This window comes from Megalops cyprinoides, chromosome 6, assembly GCF_013368585.1.
Source record: "Megalops cyprinoides isolate fMegCyp1 chromosome 6, fMegCyp1.pri, whole genome shotgun sequence".
In the NCBI taxonomy this organism is placed as follows: domain Eukaryota; kingdom Metazoa; phylum Chordata; class Actinopteri; order Elopiformes; family Megalopidae; genus Megalops; species Megalops cyprinoides.
The window spans coordinates 5,867,557-5,886,257 of record NC_050588.1 but is presented as its reverse complement, the minus strand read 5'-3'; the positions used below and the strand labels follow the sequence as shown (position 1 = coordinate 5,886,257).

The window sequence follows — 18,701 nt, the reverse complement described above, 5'->3', positions numbered from 1 at the left end:
ACTGTTTGCTGGTGAACTGCTTGTAACTGGTGATGAAGCTTTCTGAGGAATGCAGAGGGAGGAATATGTCACTGCATGGTATTTCCTGGCCTTAGCCACTGATCATCAGAGTCAGGTTTTTTTTTTTTTTGGCTTTAAACAGTTTGGGGTTAGGGTGATAGGGTCAGACAAGCTGATCTTGGATCTGTTGAGCGCAGCCAACATAGGAGAAAACAACCCACTGTCCAGGTCCTAGTATCTGATGTCAAACTCCAAAGAGGAACCCTGGTAGTGCTACACAAGTGTACACTGAATGCTGACAGAACTCTGTTCTGTTACACTGATAAGCCAGAACCACTCTTATTGTGACACCCCTGATAAAGCATTTTATCTGCTAAGTGTTAAAGGGAGAAAGTGTACATTTATTTGGAAAGCTTTATTTCAGCCATTCAGACCAAAAAAGCCTAGCATTAATACCACTGCACTGGTGGTGTTAAGACAGTGTATTAGAGACTGCATTAGACAGTGGAGTACGAAAAGGGATAGCCACGAACGAAAAAAAAATTTTGGCCATCCTCAGTATGGTTCATTTAGCAGATCTTTATAAAAAACACTTCCTCAGCATAGTACAATGGTATGTTTCAAACAGCAAGTGGCAAATGCCAATCTTTATCACTCTGCTCCAAACCTGTATTCGGTCTAAAAAATGACAACACATTTGCATTACATGACAGTCGGCCACAAGGGGGCATCATAAGCCCCAATTCCATAGCTGAAAAAAATCCCATTACGCACATCCAATTACTAAATCCATTACAAAACATTGGCTCCAAATTACACATTTTAATTTGTCAAACAAATAGCATGTCCTTTCCAATTAACTGTCCCATCTGTATTAATGGTTCACTAAGCCTGGATGGCTTCATTAGTTGGTGAATGCGCGCTCCCAGTCAAGCTCTACTGCAGGGACTTGCTGTTTACTTTTACAAACCTGACACAAATATTTACAAATATTCTACAGTAAGCAATATATAAACAGCATTTCGGCTTCTTCCAGTGCGTTTGGACGCAGAGGATCACGACGAGGTGAGGTCCGTGGCACGTCTGTCCCATGTCACCCTCGTGACCTCGCGCCCCCCCACCCCCTGTCACTCCTTGACCTTGGTGAGCTCTGCGTTGGCCCGCAGCACGGCGCCCGGGCTGGGGTACGGTCGCTGCTGGAACAGCGGCCCTGCCGCTGTGGTGTCGGCCCCCGTTTTTGCCTCATTCCTCTTGGGCAGCCCAGTCGACCACGTCCCCCTGGGGAGAGGAAAGAAATAAGCGGTTGGTGCTGGGGGGTAAAGTTTTGCAACATTACATTACATTTTACATAACTGTCATTTAGCAGACGCACTTATCCAGAGTGATTTACATAGGTTACAAGTTCATCCATTTGTACAGGCAAATATCGACCGAGGCAATTCTGAGTTAATCCCCCTGTTCAAGGGTAGAACACAGCAGTTCCCCAGCAGGGAATCGAACCAGCAACCTTTTGGTTACAAGCCCTGCTCTATGCCACTACGGCACACCACCACAACGACCAAGAGAGTGCGTTTCAGCGCTACCCAAACGTGTTATTTTGAACACCACCTCTGGGACGCTGTCGCCTCAGGGCCCTGCACTTCTTTCTGGTTGGGGGGGGGGGCGAACTCGCACCTCTTGGCAAAACCCCTGGCACTGGCTCGCCCTCTGAAGGCGTGTGATCCATTACACTCACCAGACGGCGCTGGAGGCTGGCCGGGCCCGCTTATTTTAGTAAGTGGACACGATCGATAAAACTGACGCGTATGATCAATGCATTAAATAAGCCGAGGAAATGTGCTCCTCCTTAATGATGTGGTAACTGAGAGCAGGGTGGCGGAGGAGCGAGGTAATTAAAATGAGACTCGAATTTGCACGTTTGCTAGTGAATCAGTCGGGAGCCCCGCATAACAAAGCTGCAAACAGCTTCTCCGCTAAAGGTGCTAGAGAGCCGAGCCTGCTTCTAAAAAACATCTGTCTTACATCTGAAGCAGGATGCTAATCGAAAATAAGTACATTTTAAGAGACTGATTAAAACAGACAGACGGAGGAGGGTGGGAAGAGAAAAAGGAACAAAGGAAGAAAAGAAAAGGAGAATGGGAGTTGCTGCTTGTGGAAAAGCCTGACAGTAGGTGGGGTTGCCGAAAGGGAGAGGTGTTAACTGAGGGAGGGGATCAGGAAACGGGAGAGAAAGGAGCTGTTCCGCAGAGGGAGATGAGGTGAGGTGAGACAGGTGGCTTAGAGACGAAGCGAGACAGAGGAGAGGTGAGAGAGGTTACCGGGGGGCATCGGAGTAGGCGCTGGGGTCCATGGGATCCATCTCCTCGTCCTTGCGTTCCCTCCCTGAAGGACAGGTACAGGGGACAGGGCGAAACGAGTGAACTTCGAGCAGCACCGAAACGGGGCTTTCAGTCTGTCACATGCCTTTCTGTCCAAGTTCATCACGAACGCTTGCTGTTATTACAGTCGGTCTTGTAAGATTTTGGTCCAGATCCCTAAACCAGCTCACTCAGTGCAGCATAAGATAGCACAGATCCTCTCACTTAAAGTACGCTAATACCTGTATTCATTTGTCTAGATGGCCTTATTGTAACCACAGTCCTGCTCACAGACTTCAACTATCACTTCGGCGGCAGCTAGCTGCTGCGACAATTGACATTTCTAAAGGAACCAGTGATGGGTGACTGAGAACTGTCCTTGCTAGGGAAGACAATCTAATTACCAGACCTCCGGTAGTTCACCACCGGTACTCTATTGTCTATCCTGATCAAAGACGAAATAATCTCATTACCAAACCCCCGGTATTTCACCATATGTATTCCCACCCTTATTGATAGTTATTTAATTATTGTCTATCCCGATCAAAGCGCGGCATCTGTATAAAGAATGCCTTCAGTGGGCCCTCATGGTCAGATTGACTCCGCTGAACCCAGAGTGCGTTTTCACGTATTTCTGACAACTGCCGTTCCTGTAAATAAAGAAGTCTTTTTCTGCGAAGATCGGAATTGCGCCTTGTTTTTCCTTACAGTCTCTTCTGGTCGTGCACAGACATCAAAAATTAACGCCAATATTCACCTGCGTCTGATGGCCTAACCCCATTTATCAATGTGTCTGCTACCAGCTAACTGTCAGCACCTGTCTGCTTCCCCCAACACTGCATTTGCTGGTTTTCTAACAGGGAGTCTACAGATTTCTAGTTAATGAACCCCCGATGTTCCCGCTGCATATTTTACAGATTGTGGGTTACCTGTGCAGAGCAACGCTGCAGTTTTTCACCCTCTCCCAGTTTGTTTCGCAAGTTCTCATCAACGCTAGTTACCTAGTTACGTTTCCTCATCTGACTGCATGTCTTCTTCAGTAGAAAATTAATTTATGCAGTGTTTAAACAGGTTCTTCTCTCTGCCGTTAGCAGTCCTTTCTTCGTTTTGTTTGACGCTGAATGTTATTTGTGGATTTACAATGTAAATTAACTACTAAAATAAAATTGTGCGTATTCTCTGTGCTTTCAGCTGTCAGTGCCATGACTTCCCCCATTAGCCCAGACAATCTCTGTAATTCAGTTTCTTTTCACTTTTGCTTAAACCCACAATCATTTTGGCAAGCAGCTGTGCGTCTCAGCTTTGGGCGCTGTACCTCTCTTGGCCTTGCCGTAGGGGGCGCTGTCCTCTCTGCGCTGCAGCCGCCTCTCCCTCACCTCGTCCCTGTCCCGTTCTCTCTCTGGCTTCTCATACTGCCTCTCTCCTCGGTCCTCTCCTGCCTCGGCTGCTGGGGGAAAAGGAACCAGAACCAAAACTGAGAGCCACAGGCTTTTTCCAGTCGGCCACAAACCCTGATCCTGGCTCACCTGAATCTAGCTCCTCCTATGCCTAACCTTCATAGACAGAAACTAAAAATGCATAATAATTACATATAATAATTAGATTATGGACAGTTCCTCTTTTCTCCTTTGGCTGAGCATGATAGTGGCTCACAGGGCAGGCCTGGTCATTTTAAAACTGTACTTCTTGAATAATCAAACCCCCCTGTTAGCTAGGCATGAACGGTTCGCTTCCCCCAGAAGCCAATTTTCACAGACGATTCTCCAATCCTTCCGGACGGCGGCTCTCTGCCGAGGACGACTTTGCGCACCGCCCTCACCATTTCAGTTTCCCTCACACTGCTCTGTACCATACCTCGCATCCTCTTGGCTGCCTTGGTAATGACAGCGCCCGGGTCGTTCGGGGAGAGCCAGCTGACCAGGTCGGTTTCCACATTCCAGTAGTACGGCAGACCGCTGCAGGGAGAGAGAGTCGGCTCCTGTTAATGGAAGCCTGCAACTGGAGGCGATTTTGGAGGGAAAACATTGGGGATGGCGTTTACAAATAGTTCATCGAATTTTTTTTTTTTTTTTTACAACAGAAAAGAACAAATGTAAAGAGTAGTCAAATAGCCTCAGTTGTTCATATCGATTTGACAAAAATAACTCATTGGATATGATCAATTATGCGTGCAGTGCACGCTCAGAGAACAGACAGCAGCTGTAAAGATGCAGTCAAATATTTACTGGAGCTGGCAGTCTCGTATTCATTGAGCTCAGATAAACAGCGCAAGTCCGAATGCGCTGCAAGCTCGTCAGTGAAGACACAGCCACTGCCGGTTTTTGCTCGATTTAATTTCATTTGAGTGGTGCCTTGTTGTTTGTACAAACTCTATGATTGTACTTGCTTGCTGACACCAATAAATGCTCAATGGCTTATTTATGGCCACTCTCCTTGTTCGCATGTTTGTATTGCCCGCTGGAGTGCATCTATACTCCCACTTACAGGCTGTGTGCAGCACAACATCCGACAGCGGATAAACAAAGATGATTTAAGGACCTACTGAAATACACGGTTATAATCAGAAAGACAAAATGGAAGCAGCAATAACCAGTAAGAGGTAAAGCAGCCAACTTTTCCCTTTTCAACAATTACGAGACAGCCCACTCCAGCCATCGCCTCTGTGCTTTTCATGAAAGTTGCCATAATAAATTAGAAACACAAGGCAGCAACTTAGCCAATAATTCAACTTATAAACTACCTTTCAACAGAATTATTAAATGAAGAGTATAGTATTAACAAAGTATGCATATTAGTAGGCTGGGGATATTGTTAGTTGTTTGGCATTACGTTACACCTTATTTTCCTATTAAAAATAACCAAATAAACCGATTTAGTGTGATTATATAAACACTCCCAATCTCAGAAGGGCATGCTCTCGTGTCTCGTACCAGGGAGCAAGGACCAGACACCAGCCTTGAAATATTACTAATCATACAGTGCTAGCTTGCTAACAATGACAAAAACTTATCATAATCCAGTCATGATTCCAAAAGTTTTGCAGTTGCCATTTTGTTTGCTTCCGTCCGCTACACTGGTGTCTTAATCAGCTACACCGATACAGGCTGAATCATAGTATTTGCTACATAATTCCTCTACTGAGAATCATAACCATTCTGTTGCTTGGAAAATCACAAAACTTTCAAAACTTCTACGATGACCGCAAATCCCCCCACTGTGAAGCGACGTTGTCACATGTAACAACACACCATGAATACTTAACTGTAGTGCATCCTTTTATGTATATTCATGTTATGTCTGCATTATAAAAATCCACAGAATGTAAAGCATTACCAAATGTGGTCTGGTATGGTTGGTGAACCATGAGGTAGGGAAAATATTATATGAGGTACTGAGGGGATTGCTGAAGCCTACACAACATACAGAATAAGAAAGGATCAAATCAAGTGAGAATGTGAAACCAGGAATTAAGGACTTCATTCCAGCTGAGGACAGAGGAGCATACAGTTATCTTACCAAGCAGGGTCAAACACCTTGTACCAGTTCGGGGGTAGATTCTCTACTCTGGTAGCCTCGTAGTCTACATTGTTGTCGTCATAGTCTTCTGCAATAATCTCCTCCTCTGTTTCTGAAGAGGAATCAAGAGACTAATGTAAGTACAGCAACCAACTGCAGGTATGCAGGGAGAGTGAAATGACAAAATATTAACTGCACAGGCAAGTAGAGACACAAACTAATCACAGACCTTCACACATTGGCAACCATCCTTCATCATCCATTGACTGTATCAGAAACGTAGGGGTAATATCACGTGCTTTTATTTGTAATACATTTACATTTATTCATTTAGCAGTCGCTTTTATCCAAAGCGACTTACATAGGTTACAGCTCTTTACAATGTTATCCATTTATACAGCTGGATATTTACTGAGGCAATGGTGGGTTAAGTACCTTGCCCAAGGGTACAGCAGCAGTGTCCCAGCGGGGATCAAACCTGCAACCTTTCAGTTACAAGTCCTGCTCCTTAACCACTATGCTACACTGCCGCCCATAATAACAAACTATCTACATTTAGGCCGTATTACAGAGGCAGCATAGATGTGTGTTGTGTGTTGTGTGTGAGACAGCACAAATTTCTCACCGTGCTCTGAATGTTTCAGAATTCCTCTCTTGGCTAGGCGAGCCAGCAAAGCAGGTGGCAACGGCATCCTTCCTGAGAGAAAATGCACTTCTGGTTAAAAAATTACGTCAACATCTAAACTAATAAACTGGCACATACAGGAAGATTACTGACTATGTAGCTGAATGCTTTTAAAATCCATATACCTACGTGACCTTCTTCCAACAACATCTAAAGTCTGGTTAGGATTTGGGATGTGTGTCATTTCGCTGAGGAACCTGCTGTAAAATTGTACACGGCTACAACTATCCACGTTAGTTCTACTCAGGAAAAAGTAACCAGTTTCCAAAACTGAAACATTATACAAGATCAAACTTTCGTTATGTAGCTGACTCTACATACTACAAGATGTACTGCTGCAGCCACACCTCACGGGTATTCTGTGAATAATCAAGGTCTTCGGTAACTGGCTAGCTCGTTATAAGGGAAAACTAACATGCAAGACTAGTTACCTATCTAGTTATCTAAATACTTCGTCCTCAAACGATCTGGATTAGATAGCCCATACAAAAATTACCGCGTATAAAAAATAATTATACTGTGTTCGTCTGGCATTTAAATCGTTATGTGCCTAGTACAGCTAGCTAGCATTATCACACATACATGCGTTCGCATGCATTCTAGTCTACAAATTGCAAGCAAGCTAGACGAGCTAGTTAGCCACATCACACTGTAGCTACTTGTTTGGAGTTAATATTAGCTTTCTGGATAACTGGTTGCAAGACTTTTTACATGGTAACTATATGAAACTAAACGGTCCCCGTGTTTGTGTTGCTATGATCACTTAAATTGTTAAAACATTTGATTTACCTTTTTGCTATACTTAGCCGCCTCGCACCGCTACTGAACACACTTCCATTCGGCGCGTTCTGCTTACGTACACAATCAAACGCAGCGTCAAAAGCTCAACGTACTCAACTCCGATTGGTTTGAATGCTCTCAAGGGAGCTGAAAGCCAATGAAAGTGAAATTCGCTGGCTGGTGCGTTCGCCTGCGCAGCCAACAGAACTGCCTGTGTCCACGGGCCTAAGTTTAGCGCAAGCGCAGTCCAGGTGTACTTAACTTTACGTTATCAGAGTGGGTTAATAAGGGGCATTCAACGTTACTTTCATTCATACATAGGACACAATAATAAAATCACCCCGCTTCAGGTGATGCCCAGAGACATCCATCTTTGAACAACTCTCTCTTATTTCCGTCTCAGCTCAATTACCTCACATGTTTGGCGTCAGCGGCGCAATATGGAGGAGTACGCCCGTGAACCTTGGTAAATTAACATTGACAGAAATGGCCGGCTTGTTAGCTAGTGAGCCAGTCATGCAGCCTTTGTTTATTGGAAAAGTTGTTTATGAATGTATCGAGCTGATCTAGTATTTGCTGCTTGAATGACGCAAAACCTTTAGTTCTATCCAATACGCCAACCAACTAGTCTAGCTAACTAGCTAGCAACTCTTTCTAGCTATCTAAACTACATAACTTAGCTAGACACGCTTCGCGATTTGCTACTGATGTCACGTTACCATGAAAATGTGTACGACCAAGACAGTTTTTTAGATTTGGCGAACTAGCGAGCTGTACAGCTGTACATTGTTGTTGATGCGATGAATGCACCAGCTAACTAACCGGCATGGCTGCCTGTAATTTGCCAGTACGACGTGTAATCATTCCTAACTATGTCACTTTAACACCGACATAGCTATGACATGGGCACATGCCGTGTCAGTAGTTGCTAACACAGCTGTAGGTCATTTTCCCACTCACCTGTCTATCTAGTGAGCTAGACTTAGATGACTGAGTGTCACGTTGGTACACAATTGGTAGGCATATAATTGACTGGCAGCTAGTCTAGATTCAGGTTCCAGTCACTCCATTGATCAACTCTTGTACTTTCCCAAAGGCCTGTCATACTCTTGAAACCGTGTGAAGTATAATATAACTTAATCTTCAAAATGATTTACTAAATGTAATGAATCTCCTCATTTTCTATCTCCCCCAGTTTGATTTCATCCTCCTCTCCCGATTTTTCGCTGCTCGCATTGACTGTTTTGCTCTGTCCCGCACACGCACACGTGTTTCTCTTTCCCACGTAACGCTCTCATGTTTACGCTTTCATGTTGCCTGTCCTTCTTCTGCCTTTATGTCCAGTCCATGGAGGATTGTGGATGACTGCGGCGGTGCGTTTACTATGGGGGCCATCGGTGGTGGCGTCTTCCAGTCTATCAAAGGGTTCCGTAACGCTCCCGTGGTGAGTCGCTGAAACCCGGCTTTAGCCTTTAGACCTTTTTAATAAATGACCGCGGTGTGTTTTTGAGTATTTATCACTTTTTTAGTTGCTGTTTAGACCTCGTGTGAATCGCCCTGTTGAAATCCAAACGTAAACCAAATTCTACAAGTAAGTTTAATCTGTCAGTCATCAAATTTGATATTTTGATATTGCATTATATTTTGGGTGTGTCCTTGTGTCCCCATCTGCACAGGGTGTAAGGCACAGGCTGAAAGGCAGCGCTAACGCTGTGAGAATAAGAGCTCCACAAATAGGAGGTGAGACTTTGTCATTGTGTTCTCTGTCAAGCTTATGTCGTATTCTCTGCCTGCCAGCACTGAGTCAAAATGAACCTAACAAGCAGAATGAGGTTTGGCATTAGAAAAATTGTCTATGTATTTGTTTTACTTGAATAAATCTTGATTATGTGGTCAGGCAGCTGCATTCTTTTAGGCCTTATTATTGGTGGGAACGGTCAAGTGTTGCAGAGTAATTCTGTGACTGCCAAGATGAGACTTGGTGTGATTTTGTGATCTCATCATGTGCCTCACTGGTCATGGTCACAGGCACAATGGTCAAGGTCACAAATATTCCCTAATACGTACCAATATCCAGTCCGTCCAGTATAGCTTGGCCATACAGTCAGCATGTGAATAAAATATTCCAAATGAAGCAGTGTTTTAAATGTGGCAATAACCAGCAAGAGGGGCAGGATGGTCCGTCGATATTCCTGTTAACTATAACCACATTAATTTAATATTTGTAACACAGGCTGGTTGCAGAGGAGGAATGAGGCAGTGGGACCTGATTTGGCAGGTTTGGGTCAGGATGAACCATAACGCCACCATTCTCTCCCAGGCAGTTTTGCAGTGTGGGGCGGCCTGTTTTCCACCATAGACTGCGGTCTGGTCCGTCTCCGGGGGAAGGAGGACCCCTGGAACTCCATAACCAGCGGGGCCATGACAGGGGCGGTCCTGGCGGCACGCAGTGAGTTCGTCTGACATCCTGTTCACCATTCACCTCCCTGCACTCTCACAGTTTCTCTCCCTCATTCACACTTCCCACACCTCATAGGGCTGTTGCGGGGCCGACTTCTTCTCAGGGTCGACCTCAGCTCACTCAGCTTCATTTTCTTTGGATTTCTATAGAATTCTCTTTTTGTACATTCCTCTGTTGAGCTCATTTTGTTTCCGTCTCTGTGGCAGCAACGTGAACTCATTCCTCACTCTTGTTCTCTCTCCCTTCAATTCAAGATAGACATTTCCACTTTGTCGGCTTTGTCATTCATCGGTCACATTTACATTTTGCCAACTTTATTTACACTGTGTCTACATGGGTACCAGCATGCACCTGCATAGTTACTGGTGTGTACGTGTAGCAGAGCTGAAGTGATTAGCTTGTGTGAATCCTGAGCCTCAGGTAGTGGGTAGCAGGTAGCCGAGCGGTTTCAGCGGCTACGTCACTCCCCACCTGGTTAAGTAGCGTTGTTGCCGACAGGTTAACGGCAATTTGCCTTTTGCTCAACTGGCAACGACGCTGGCCGTAAGGGGTTGGCAGCGAGCAGTGAGAACCTCGGTTCGAAACTCGCTCGCTTGCTGACCCACGTAACATCATATTAAAAACACAACGCAGTAAGATGCCACCCGTTACATACATGCATGTTGTGGTCATCACATGTGTGTAATTGCACAAACCAGAAGCAGGGCTGACGGTTGCAAGTACAATGTGTGTATGTAAGGACTGTGTGTATGTGCGCGGTAGGTGCACTGTGTATGAGTAAGGTACAGTAGAGATACGCAGGTATTAAGACTTCTGTTTGTTAAGTGGGATCTGCTATTCTGTGTTCTCATAGGTGGCCCCCTGGCTATGATGGGCTCAGCAATGATGGGGGGGATTCTGCTTGCCCTCATCGAGGGATTTGGGATTCTGCTTACCAGATACACAGCACAGCAGTTCCAGAACCGTGAGTGGGAGTGGGAATGGGAAGGAGAGGGTGGCCAGGGCCTTTTATTTGAGCAAATTCCTCAAGCTTGTCATAGATGCCTGTGTAGTTGGCCACATAGATAACACTGCAGTGATCATTGCTAAAATGAATCACCACAAGGATGGCAGTCATGGTAATATAGGTAGTTAATTTATAACAGTAACTGTAATTACAACATTAAATTGCTGTTAAGATGAGACAATAACAGCTTGCGTGTCTTCTCATGCATTCGCATCTTCTTCTCTCCTTCCTGGCCCAGCGAATCCCTTCGTTGATGACCCAAGCCAGCTTCCCCCAAAGGACGCAGACCAGCAGCAGGGAAGCCGGGGGTTCGGCCAGTACCAGTAGAACCTGAGCCTGGGACCCAAGCTCAGACACGCACAACTTCATCCAACCAGACGGAGGGAAGGGAAGGAGCCGAGATGCTGAGAGAACCTCGTAGGGGACGTGGGGGACCGGGATCTCTGACTTAATCTCACTGTTCTTTACAGGGGTCTTAACAGACGCAAGGGCAGAATGCAATTCATTTACTTTATTTATACATTGATACAGTGGAGTGCAAAAGTTTTGGCACCACTGGTCAAAATTTCTGTTACTGTGAATAGTTAAATGAGTATAAGATGAACTGATCCCCAAAAGGCATAAAGGTAACGATGAAACGTTCTTTTCAACATTTTAAGCAAGATTAGTGTATTATTTTTGTTTCGTACAATTTTAGAATGAAAAAAGGAAAGGAGCACCATGCAAAAGTTTGGGCACCCCAAGAGATTTGAGCTCTCAGATAACTTTTACCAAGGTCTCAGACCTTAATTAGCTTGTTAGGGCTATGGCTTGTTCACAGTCATTGTTGGGAAAGGCCAGGTGCAAATTTCAAAGCTTTATAAATACTCTGACTCCTCAAACCTTGTCCCAACAATTAGCAGCCATGGGGTCCTCTAAGCACCTGCCTAGCACTCTGAAAATTAAAATAATTGATGCCCACAAAGCAGGAGAAGGCTATGAGAAGATAGCAAAGCGTTTTTCAGGTAGCCGTTTCCTGAGTTCGTAATGTAATTAAGAAATGGCAGTTAACAGGAACGGTGGAGGTCAAGTTGAGGTCTGGAAGACCAAGAAAACTTTCAGAGAGAACTGCTTGTAGGATTGGTAGAAAGGCAAATCAAAACCACGTTTGACTGCAAAAGACTTTCAGGAAGATTTAGCAGACTCTGGAGTGGTTGTGCACTGTTCTACTGTGCAGCGACACATGCACAAAAATGACCTTCATGGAAGAGTCATTAGAAGAAAACCTTTCCTGCGACCTCACCACAAAATTCAGTGTCAGAAGTTTGCAAAGGAACCTCTAAACAAACCTGATGCATTTTGGAAACAAGTCCTGTGGACTGATGAAGTTAAAATAGAAGTTTTTGGCTGCAATGAGCAAAGGTATGTTTGGAGAAAAAAGGGTGCAGAATTTCATGAAAAGAACACCTCTCTAACTGTTAAGCACGGGGGGTGGATCGATCATGCTTTGGGCTTGTGTTGCAGCCAGTGGCACAGGGAACATTTCACTGGTAGAGGGAAGAATGTACCAGTAAATTCTGAAAGCAAACATCACACCCTCTGTAAAAAACCTCAAAATCCGCAATGGACTACCTCAAGAGGCGCAAGCTCAAGGTTTTGCCATGGCCCTCACAGTCCCCTGGCCTAAAGACCATCAAAAATCTGTGGATAGACCTCAAAAGAGCAGCCCAAGAATCTCACAGAACTAGTCGGCTTTTGCAATGAAGAATGGGTGAAAATCTGTCAAAGAAGAATTGAAAGACTCTAGGCTGGCTACAAAAAGAATTTACAAGTTGTTATACTTGCCAAAGGGGGTATTACTAAGTACTGACCATCCAGGGGGCCCAAATGTTTGCTTAGGGCCCTTTTCCTTTTTTGTTATTTTGAAACTGTAAAAGATGGAAATAAAAAAATAATCTTGCTTAAAATATTAAAGAAATTTGTCATCTTTAACTTTATGCCTTTGGAAATCAGGTCATCTATTACTCGCTTAGCTATTCACAGTAACAGAAATTTTGACCAGGGGTGTCAAAACTTTTGAATGCCACTGTATGTGTACATCAGTATTTATACTGGCCTATCCTGTATTTTTATGTACATAGCACTTGTATTTAGAGAAGATTGTTATAAAGAATATAAAGTTTGAATTCAATTTGTAGGAAGGTAATTTCTTGTCAACCTTACCTTATTTAACCTGATGAAGAACTGTCATTTCCATCCCAGCACTACTCTGACATCAACATCAGTCTGTAAACGATATCAAACTGGACTGAGATCTAGACTGCATTCATGTACTGTAAATTAAGAAACGTTTACAAGCAATTCATTTTAGCTAATGTGTCTGGTTTCTGTCCCTATGGTGAAGCGTATCTCCATCATGTCTCCGCCAACTAGCTATGACATTGTGACTTGTTCCTATAGACTATGGTGAAGTTCTTGCAGCTGAAAGCTACTTCATAATAATGGTCTAATTTGGTAATATTAACAAACCCGGACCACCTGACCCATACATAGGAAGGTGGCACAAAAGCCATGGCTGTTATATCTGCTAATGATACTAGTTGTAGAGATAAGTACAGTATTTCAAAAAAGAAAGGTATGGGTGATACAATGCCTTGACTTGGGCAGAAGTGGCCAGATAAGTAAAATTGTCTTTTTTTACAGTACTCATATGATTTAAAATAACACAATCATGTTCCAGGTTCCACAGTTTGTGTAAAGTGTGACTAGACTCAGGAACTACATGTTTGCTAGTAACAAACTAACCTGGATATATGTACACTGTAGTCACATGGTTCAAACAAAAAAAAAAGAAAGAAATTTTCCACTGTAACTCTGGTGCTTAGTGAAGTTTTGACTGCCACTGCAGATTAAAAGCAGATTTCAGGTGTCATTACCTATGCAACGAAGCTGTGAAAGAAGTCAAAGAACAAGCGCGGAGAAACGGAATCCTCAGAGCCAGACCACCCTCGTCATTGGGTTTGGTTCTGCTGAGTGACGCATTGGTTTCACTGTCACGCTGCTCTGTTCTTTACCTCCTCATTTCCAACGACCCCTCATTTGCCCCACCATTCTGCAGCCTGTCCTTTCCGCTCTCAAAGGGCCTGTCTTTCCCAGCAGTCTCTCCCTCATTCTCTCTGTCTCCATACACTTCCATCAGCATCTCATGGCTTTTAATCTCACATCTTCCCTGTGTCCCTTGCTGCATCTCTCCTCCTCTCCTTCTGTCCCTCTTGTTTGTTCTCTTTCACTTTCTTGCTCGCCCTCTCACTCTGGCCTGGATAAGGTCAATGTATGTCCTTTGACTGGCAAGTAAGTGTAAGTGTTGCTTTTTTCCCCATTAAAAGACTTTTTCCCATTGATTTTGATGATCGCTGAACTGTGTTCAGGAAGAAAAGTCACACTTGCATTCAGTTGTTAACTTAAGGGCAAATGTTATTTGAAGCCAGACCTCTCTCTCTCTCTCTCTCTCTCTCTCTCTCTCCCTTTCCACCTCTCTCCCCTTGTTTTTCCCTCTTTCCACACCTACTCCCACATAGCACTTGCTCTTTCCATCTCTCTCGCTCTGTTGACACGTGTGTTGATACGAAAGTAGAGGGAGGGAGCTGAGCTTTGAAACAGGTGTAAATATGGGTCGGTGTGTGAAGCCGCTAGACGTACAAAAGATGCGTGTAGATGTGTCGTTTTTGACGAGTCTTTATTTATGCTACAGAGAACAAAGAAATGTTTTTAATGAATAAAGTATTTTGTGGTGAATTTTCTGGCTTGATTGCTATTGTTTCATTCTGGATTTGGAACTATGGCACAGAAGCCTTTGACGTTATGAAACAACAGAGAGGCTTGTCCAGTGTCGTCTACTTACTCCCTGTGTACACACTTTGCAGAGATTTTTCTTGATGCTGTAGGCATTTTGATATGGTATCATTATTTTATTCATATATGTTGTTTACTTATATCTGTGAACATTGTCTTTTCCTTTATGACACTTTAGGACCACAGCCCACATGTATGGCCATTTAGGACACCATATGCAAGATGTATCAAATAGGGTAGACCATTATCTCTCAATGCTGATCCTGCCAGACCACTGCACATGTTACTTGTATTCAGTTATTTCAAATGAGATGAATTAGAAGTGAGCTGTTCATTCAAATGCTGACTGAAATCTGCTTTAAGTTCTCCATGAAATTAGTGTACTACTGGAGGTGTATTTGTGTAGGCTCTGTTAGTAGCAATTAACGCCTGTCAATATTGGCAAGCATTGTAGTATTCCAACAGAGGACTCTGTGTTCTGAACAATGTCTTAAACTTGCAGCCCTCCATTATTTTTTGCCCCTTCTCCCTTTTAAATAAACATTTTTAGCAGTATGTGATTGTATTTTTTCCTCATTAATTCACAGCTGTAGAAAAGTGTGGATAGGATTGTACATACACATTTTATATAGAAGTGACTCACCATAATAAAATGACAATTATAGGAATGCTACATGAAACATTGTACACCCAGCAGGCAGACTAATATATTGAAAAATACAGAATAATCAATACATTTTACAGGAAAGAAATCAAGACAATATCTAAAGAGAAAGTGCTGCCACCATCTTTATGTAGCACATTTCCTCAAGAAGAGTAAAAGATAAGCAACACATTTCTTACAGCTACAACAACTCTCCCACATCAGACTTCTACCTGCAGAACACCTGATGCTAAAATATGCCGCTTGCCGTAGTGAATTCCGAAGGCTTTCTCTGTCAGGTCTGAGAGAGCCTCTCTTGCCTGGATTTCTGCTGTTTGGGGCGAGATTGTTGGGAGAGTGTGCATCTGCTTTGATCATGTCACCGTTCTCCATGAACCAGCCACAACTGCCGAGCGCACTGCAGTCTGCAGTTTTCCAAATGGGAAATTTTAACTCATGAGAATGCATAAGAATGACTGAACTCCATTTTTTTTGCCTTGACTGTCAGGAGAGGAATTCTGCCTCATCTCGTGGACTTATTATGGGCAAATGCATCTAGTCTTCAGTATCTGGAGTGAATCTGCAGAGGGAAAAAGGAAGCATGAAGCTACAGACCAATAGGAGGGCATTCACTGAGGAATCTGAAGCATGATTATACTTAGATTGCCTACAGGGCTTCATCATATGGAGGCTGCACACCCTAGAAACATAACTTGGCTCATGTTGCCAGTGTTGGACATTGTTTATCCACCTATAAGCAAAGATCCAGCATTAAATATCTAGCATTAAATTGTCCTTTCATTGTGTGAATGATGGGAAATATCCCATTTGCAAACCTTTAGAAATCTATAGAGGATGTTTATGTACCCAGACTTGCCTTTGCATGCATGCTAAAAGCCCACTAGCAGGAAGGGGTGTTCATCTCAATCAAGAAGGATGTTTCCAACTGTTTACAGGTGTAGATACGTCTAGTCTCAGAATAAATCTGACACCTCCAAAGCAACAAGACAAATCTGTGTTATAAGCAGTAAGACACCCTCCTTGAAACTACCCGCAGAGGAAGTCTTCTGTGTTGAGAATATAACCATATTTATGTGAAATACGCTTTAATATATTATGCAGTGTTAATTAAGTGTTACCGTATTAAGGGGGATACTGTATTTAACTTTATTCTGTCTTTTATTAATATTCTAGAAGCATGAGCAGAAAAGAAGTATTTCCCATCTGAGATTGTTTTCTTCCTCTTAGTATCTCTTAGAACAATCTCAGATGAGAGGTACTCCTTTTCAGCTCATGCCATCAGAATATTATTAAAAGATAGATAAATAATTTTACAATGTAGTAGAACTGGACAGTTTACCCTCATAATGGAGTACATTTATGCGGTATATTCCTACAGTGTAGTGCAGTCAGACAGTACATCCTCACAGTTTAGTGCAGTCAGACAACATACCCTCACACTGTAACGCAGTTGCACAGTCATCTGTACCCCAACGATGTAGTGCTGTTGTACATTGAACCCACACAGCATAATGCAGTCACATAATATATCCTCACAGCGTAATGCAGTTGTAAAGTGTGTCTTTGGGGGCAGTCTCTTACCTTGGTGGTCTTTATGTGTGTATTTGTGAAGCACACCCAACCGGAGCTGTCCGGCAGAGTCTTACACTCCTCCCCCTCCAGACACGGCTCCATGTCACACCACCATCTGCCTTGCACTATGGAGGCTAGGGACAGAGAGAACACAAGCACTGATGCTATGGGGTGTCAATAGCGTAGCAGAGAAAGGGACTTTAAAATAATAAAAAACATTCAGAGGCTGTCACAGCCAAGAGACAGGAATAATGAACCAGTGCTGACGCCAGAGGCTAATCCAAAGATAGAGAGGGAGGGACGGAGAGAGATGTGAAAAAGACAGTACCATGAAAGGGCCACAAGTGTGGAAAGTAATGATACAGAAGTAACTGTCTAGAGAGGAAGAGTGAGAGAGCTAACGCCACTGACTCAGAGCTAATGCGCGCGGCACCTGTTTCTCTCTGAATTTGAATGAGCCAGATTGAACCTGAACTTGTGAAATCGGAATCAGGCAACAACAGCACTACGCTGGCTCCAGCGCTGCCTTTAACAGGTAAGCGTAGCAGTGCCAGTCCGGATGCCGCCTTCACCCCAACCTGCTCACCCCGCCCACCCCACTGGAGCCCCGTCCCGAGTCGCGCTCAGCATGTTACCGTCCACGCAGGACGGCCTGGTGCGCGTGGTCCCTGCTACCCTCCCTGGCTGGCACACACACTGCGCCGTCTGTGAGTGCTGCTCCACTCGCTCCTGGTTGCAGCAGCGGCCGTCCCTCAGGACCACGCATTCGCCCCCGCCCGAGGGGGAGACAGAGCCTGGATGGGGGGGCGGGGAGAGAGGGCGAGGGGGTGGAGGAGGGGGGGAAAGAGAAAAGGCGGGGTGTTGGAGGCGATCTCACCTGAACTCGTTCACTGATGGCGTATGATGGTGGGTGAAACGGGTCAGAGAGTGAATGGTAAAGGGAGGGAGGGTCCACGGCCACTTCCTTGGGCAGTCCTCAAAGCCTCTCAAACCCACTCTAGGTCACAAACTCACCCACAGAGGCTGGTCCGGGCATTGGCTCGTAGTGGAGGGTCTGACGCACTGCTGGGCTCCAGTGCAGCTGACCAGCCCCGCAGAGGAACAGGGACTTTAAACACAGCCACATGCACAGCCTCTGCAGGGCACCTTGGGAACAGGCACACAAAGAAAGTGTTGCACAAATGCAAGACTCATCTGTAGAATGCAATGTCAAACCCACGTTGTACCATCCACATAACATCTCCCCATGGGCAATACACAGCTACACAGACATGTTTCAATGACACACACTTTTTACAACTATTTCTGTCCACAATCTTCTGTCCTCACCCGTCTGTTTTTCTTTTTTCATATTCCTTCCACTCTCTCCCTTGTCCTCAGTCTTCCCTGTCTTTCAGACAGCCAGATCTTGGTTTCCGACACACTCGCTGTTGAAGCAAACAAACAGCTTCTAAGTGAAATGCCTTTTTGCTTTGATTTTGGTGGCTCGCTTACTGATGCTCTTGTACTCTCCAGCGCACAATTCTCATTATGGATCCAAAGGCATTTAGCAGCTGTACGCAGAGTGACAAACACGCACATTGATTGTTAACAGCTTGTGGAAGAATGGTGCGGGGGGGCTGTTGTAGAAAGCTTTTTTGCTTGGCATTCTTTCAATGCAATAACGTACATCCCAAAATGCAACCCTGGTGTCTCACTAGCTGACCAGAACACAGCAGTGCTGAGTGGAAATAGGAGCAGTACTCACAAACCCTCGTCCTCAATTGTTCCCCTGGAAGCAGCTCCCCTGGACCATCTGTAGACTTTTATGGCATGCTGGATGAATCCCT

The 18,701-nt window shown here is 44.4% G+C and overlaps 2 protein-coding genes across 4 annotated transcripts; one reads left to right on the top strand and one right to left on the bottom strand.

Annotated features, from left to right (window-relative positions):
• Nucleotides 1-498: 498 nt before the first annotated feature.
• pqbp1 (polyglutamine binding protein 1) lies at nt 499-7,417 on the bottom strand. Of its 3 annotated transcripts, none has more exons than XM_036531869.1 (7): nt 7,348-7,417; nt 6,499-6,570; nt 5,874-5,985; nt 4,212-4,312; nt 3,673-3,804; nt 2,319-2,382; nt 499-1,278 (listed from the first exon to the last, which is right to left on the bottom strand). In XM_036531869.1, the coding sequence occupies exons 2-7, from the start codon at nt 6,563-6,565 to the stop codon at nt 1,128-1,130; spliced, it is 627 nt and encodes a 208-aa protein (XP_036387762.1). In that variant the 5' UTR covers nt 6,566-6,570; nt 7,348-7,417; the 3' UTR covers nt 499-1,127. The 3 variants fall into 3 exon arrangements, with proteins under 3 accessions (XP_036387762.1, XP_036387764.1, XP_036387763.1); XM_036531871.1 differs by having other exon boundaries at nt 3,673-3,801; XM_036531870.1 differs by having other exon boundaries at nt 6,499-6,566; nt 7,348-7,408.
• A 346-nt stretch (nt 7,418-7,763) lies between these two features.
• timm17b (translocase of inner mitochondrial membrane 17 homolog B (yeast)) lies at nt 7,764-11,303 on the top strand. Its single transcript, XM_036532051.1, has 6 exons — nt 7,764-7,804; nt 8,683-8,782; nt 9,015-9,078; nt 9,659-9,787; nt 10,653-10,763; nt 11,044-11,303. Exons 1-6 carry the CDS (start codon nt 7,779-7,781, stop codon nt 11,130-11,132), a joined length of 519 nt encoding a protein of 172 aa, XP_036387944.1. The 5' UTR covers nt 7,764-7,778; the 3' UTR covers nt 11,133-11,303.
• The last annotated feature ends 7,398 nt before the right edge of the window (nt 11,304-18,701 follow it).